The 4,615-nt window shown below is 33.6% G+C and overlaps 1 protein-coding gene across 1 annotated transcript; it reads right to left on the bottom strand.

The window, feature by feature from the left end:
• Window positions 1-618: 618 nt before the first annotated feature.
• LOC102496753 (olfactory receptor 4F17) lies at window positions 619-1,557 on the bottom strand. Its single transcript, XM_006140555.2, has one exon. The coding sequence runs from the start codon at window positions 1,534-1,536 to the stop codon at window positions 619-621; it is 918 nt and encodes a 305-aa protein (XP_006140617.1). The 5' UTR covers window positions 1,537-1,557.
• Window positions 1,558-4,615: the final 3,058 nt, after the last annotated feature.

Genomic DNA, 4,615 nt, shown 5'->3' with positions numbered 1-4,615 from the left:
ATGGACTATGGGTTGTTTTAATGGAAGAAAGTGAATTGTAAACTGTTCCAGTGGGATGAGTTTTCTTCTTTAAAATATAAAAGTTGACATATATATTCTTATCACTGCATACTTTGTTGTTCTAACACAAAATATCTGACTTTCTATATGACAGTTTCCTTATTGAAAAGTTGACATATATATTCTTATCACTGCATATTTTTGTGTTCTAACACAAAATATCTGACTTTCTACATGACAGTTTCCTTATTGATTTTTTTTAAAGCAAAATGAACAAAATAAAATTTAAAAAATTTATAAGCCAGGTTAGTTTATATCCCTTCCTTTAATAAACTCTGATTCACCCAGGAATGCATAAGTGTTCATAAATACTAACATATTTGTGCCTGTTGTTCTGAGGATTAGTGAGATGATATTTTGAAAGCTTGGTATTAGTTTTGCATCTATATCCATCAAAGTTATTGAAAGATAAATTGAGACAGTATATATAAAAATTTTTTCATGGTTACTAAGCGGTATGATAAAGGAAGTAGCCATCTTCATGAGCTTTACTAAATAATTTACTGACTTTGTTATGTATTATTTTATTATCTCCTATTAACCTCAGTTATAAAAGATCTAAGATTTTACTCTAGAATTCACATTGCGGTTTTTCAGCTTTCTCATTGCAGTCTTCATGTCTTTGTTCCTCAATGTGTATATAATTGGGTTCAAGAGAGGAGTGACCACGGAATAAAATACAGCAAAAAATTTATCTAATGACTTGATGGGAAATGGCCAGGCATAAATAAAGATACAGGGTCCAAAGAACAGAAGAACTACTGTGACGTGAGCAGTTAAAGTGGATAGGGCCTTGGACGACCTATCCGAAGGACGGTGCTGGATGGTCTTCAGGATGATGGTGTAGGAGATGATTAAGAGAACGAAAGAACACACAGTGAGCACACCACTGTTAGCAATAACCATGATACCTAACCTGTAGGTATCTGTACAAGCGAGTCTAATTACCCTAGGAAGGTCACAGTAAAAGCTATCAATCTCATTGGGGCCACAGAAGGGTAAGTTCACTGCAAAGGCCAACTGGCTCACTGAGTGGAGAAAGCCAATTCCCCATGCAGCAAACACAATACCAACACATACATTGCCACACATGATTGTAGTGTAGCGGAGGGGTTTACAGATGGCTACGTATCTGTCAAAGGCCATGGCAATGAGGATCACCAACTCACTTCCACCAAAGAAATGAAGGAGAAATATCTGAGCAAGACAGCCCTTGAAAGAGATGACTTTGTGCTTACTGAAAAAGTCAGTAATCATCTTGGGAGCAGTGACTGAAGACAGAGACAGATCAATGAGTGAGAGGTTGGCTAGCAGGAAGTACATGGGGGAGTGAAGGTGAGGGTCTGAAGCCACAGCTATGATAATGAGAAGATTTCCAAACACAATTCCTACATAAAATACAAAAAAGAACACAAATAGGAAAATCTGGAGATCCTGAGAATCAGAGAGTCCCAGAAAAATGAATTCAGTCACCATAGAGTGATTTATTTCACTTATGGATTCATTCCAGGAAATAGTCTCTGCAGTTACCTAGAGAAGAGAATAAGATAGAAGTCAGAATTATTATATTCAAATTAGAAACCTCATTTTGTATTATGCCACTCACTCTTTAAAATATTTTCAATTCACACATATTAATTGTACATATTTATGGCTACAATATGGTATTTTGGTACACATATACAATGTATAAGGATCAAAATGAGTGATTAGCATATCTATAACCTCAAGCATTTGTCATAACCTTCTTTTGGGAACATTCACAATTCTTCTTCTGGCTACTTTAAAACATATAATAAACTGTTAACTGTAGTCATACTGTACTATAAAAACACTAGAACTCAGTTCTCTGATCTAACTATATCTTTGTATCCATTAACCAACTCTTCTCTATTCTTCTCTCTTTGCTACACTTCTCAGCTCTGGTAACCACTATTCTACTCTCTGCTTCTATAAGATCAATTTTCTTTTAACCTCTATGTATGAGTGAAATCATGAAGTATTCATCTTTCTATGCCTGCCTTATTTCAGATTATAACCTAATATTCTCAGAATCTTCCATATTGCTGTAGATGACAGTACTTCTTTCTTTTTTAATAGCTAAATAAGTATATATACTACTTATTTATTTATTATTATTTTACTTTCAATCACTATGTATCATTACAGTATACCTGAATGTTCTGAATGCACTGTATATGGGTTCAAGCAAAGATATTACCATACATGTTATCATCAGCAGATACTTTTCCATTTTTGTGTCTCTTGAATATTTTGCTTCTTTCTTTTTCCTCTTGATTCCCTCCCTCATACACTTCTTCATTTCCCACCCTCCTCCCACCCTGTCTCTGGCATTCACAGTTGCTCTCCATGACTTCATATTTTCCAGTCTTTCTGTTTCTGCCATCAAGTGCAGACATCCAGTATATATTAAGTGGGGACATACAAAGCCTCTCTTCCATAGTCTGGGTTGCTTCACTTAGAATAAATATTCCATATTCAACTACTTTTTATCAAATGCTAAGGTCTCATTGTTTTTTTTAATGGCTGAGTGGCACTTCATAGTGTGTATGTACCACACCTTTTCAATCCATTTATTTGTGGAGATTTGGGTTGGTTCCATGTCTTAGCAATTGTGAATAATGCCACAATAAACATGGATGTGCAAGTGTTTTTCTGATTGAATTCATTCCTATACTTTGTACAGATACCCATGAGTGGAATTGCTGGATCATATTATACCACTTTGCTTTATCCATTTATCCATCAACAGTCACCTGAAATGATTCCATATCTTGGCTATTGTGAATAGTGGTACCGTAAACATGGGGCATTCTTCTCCCACTTATAATGCTTTTCTATGGTTCATTGCATAAAGTCTTCCAGAATTTAATAAACTAAACTAATACTTTTATCCCATATACTTTCCAGGGGATGTCTTAAATTCTAGTTATCCAAACTATCTCCATGTCTCCACTCAAACAACTGTTATTTTTCATAAATAACAGAAATGTCTGTTATTTCTAATAAAATACTATTGTTTATACTGCTTTTTCTGCTAAATTAATTCTAAATCATAATCCTACATTTAGCTCTTTTTTTCCTCTAAACTTCAAGAGTGTTTAAATTTCATATTATATATCTTATATTATTTAGTGATATTAAAGTTCTCTGGAGAAAAATTGATATGCCAATGTAAAAAATATGAACAATGGAAAAAAATAAGATTTAGAAATAAGACCCAAAATAGTGAGAAAGGATAAAAGAATTGGCAGTTCAAATGTGGATTGAGAAAAAGTGAATAAAATGCAATAAAATTTACATGAGAGGAAGTGTAAAGGAGTTGAAAAGGAGGAGACATTGGAAAGAGATTGTAGAATGGCTGTTAAGGGATTTATGTTTTATTATGAAGACAATGAACTATTGAAGAATTATGAACATCTGTTTAATAAACTAACTCTAACCTCAATGTGACTTGGAAAAGAAGGTACTTAAAGGAAAGCCACATGATTATTTTAAGCCTAACAATAGGTAATAACTGTAGGCTGTGGATGTGTGTGTACGAATGAGGCTAGTGAAAAATCCTGAGGGTCCATATAATTATTCTAATTAAATATCAGCTTTTTTCTTAAAGATCTGGGTTCAAATCCTGGTTTTATCTACTATGTAGCTGATGGCCTTGGGCAAGTTACTTAAATATTTTGAGTCTTATAGACATCTGGAAAAGATGGGTGATAAGAGCACTGCTTTATTTGGGTGCTGCAAGGATTGATTATAACCACTTAGATGAATTTTCTAGCACGTAATAAGTGGTCAATACAGAATAGATATCATAAAGGTAGTGTTAACAGAAAAATTTTAAGGAGGATGTGGATATAAAAAAAAGCAATGTTTTTATTACAAGTAATTAAGAGCTTTGTGATGGTTTAACTCTGATATAACAAGCAGTAGCATAACAATATGTAATATACAGATAAATTTTAGGAGCAGAAATAAATTAATAAGGAGGTAAAACATACTATTGAAATGTAGAAGTGTTGTTGGGGCATCTTCTTAAGTTCCTATCTGCTGTGTGAGAGACTGAACAGTGATTGTTGGATGTGAGTTGAGAAAGCCATCTCTATTGTGTATTGAGGAGAGAAAAGAGACAATGTCTAAAAAAGTTTTGCAGTGAAGTGAAGTAGCAAATGAAAGATACTCTAAAGGTAAAAGCACAGCCATGAGAATACTTATTGGATTAGGTGTAAGAGTTAACAAAGTACAATGTGAAAGAGAGATGAGGAAATTGATGGATGAGATCCCGTAGGAGACATGAAGGAATAGAGAATTATACATGCCAAATTACTTGGAGGAATACCGTTACTTGTTTTTGTGATTTCTTTAATCACAGTTATTCCACAGTCTTTGGAAAATATCCTTTTCTCTTTGTTATTCTGAATCCAGTTCCTTAGCCCTACCAACTCAAATAACACATGAGTTTTCAAAGTCCTGTAAAAATTCAGTGATTTAAAATTTCTTTTCAAGAATAAAGAGAAGTCCAATAATAAAATAAGTC

This window comes from Tupaia chinensis, unplaced genomic scaffold, assembly GCF_000334495.1.
Source record: "Tupaia chinensis unplaced genomic scaffold, TupChi_1.0 Scaffold000037_21, whole genome shotgun sequence".
Taxonomy (NCBI): domain Eukaryota; kingdom Metazoa; phylum Chordata; class Mammalia; order Scandentia; family Tupaiidae; genus Tupaia; species Tupaia belangeri.
The sequence above is the reverse complement of the archived record's forward strand: the minus strand, read 5'-3'. Positions and strand labels throughout refer to the sequence as shown.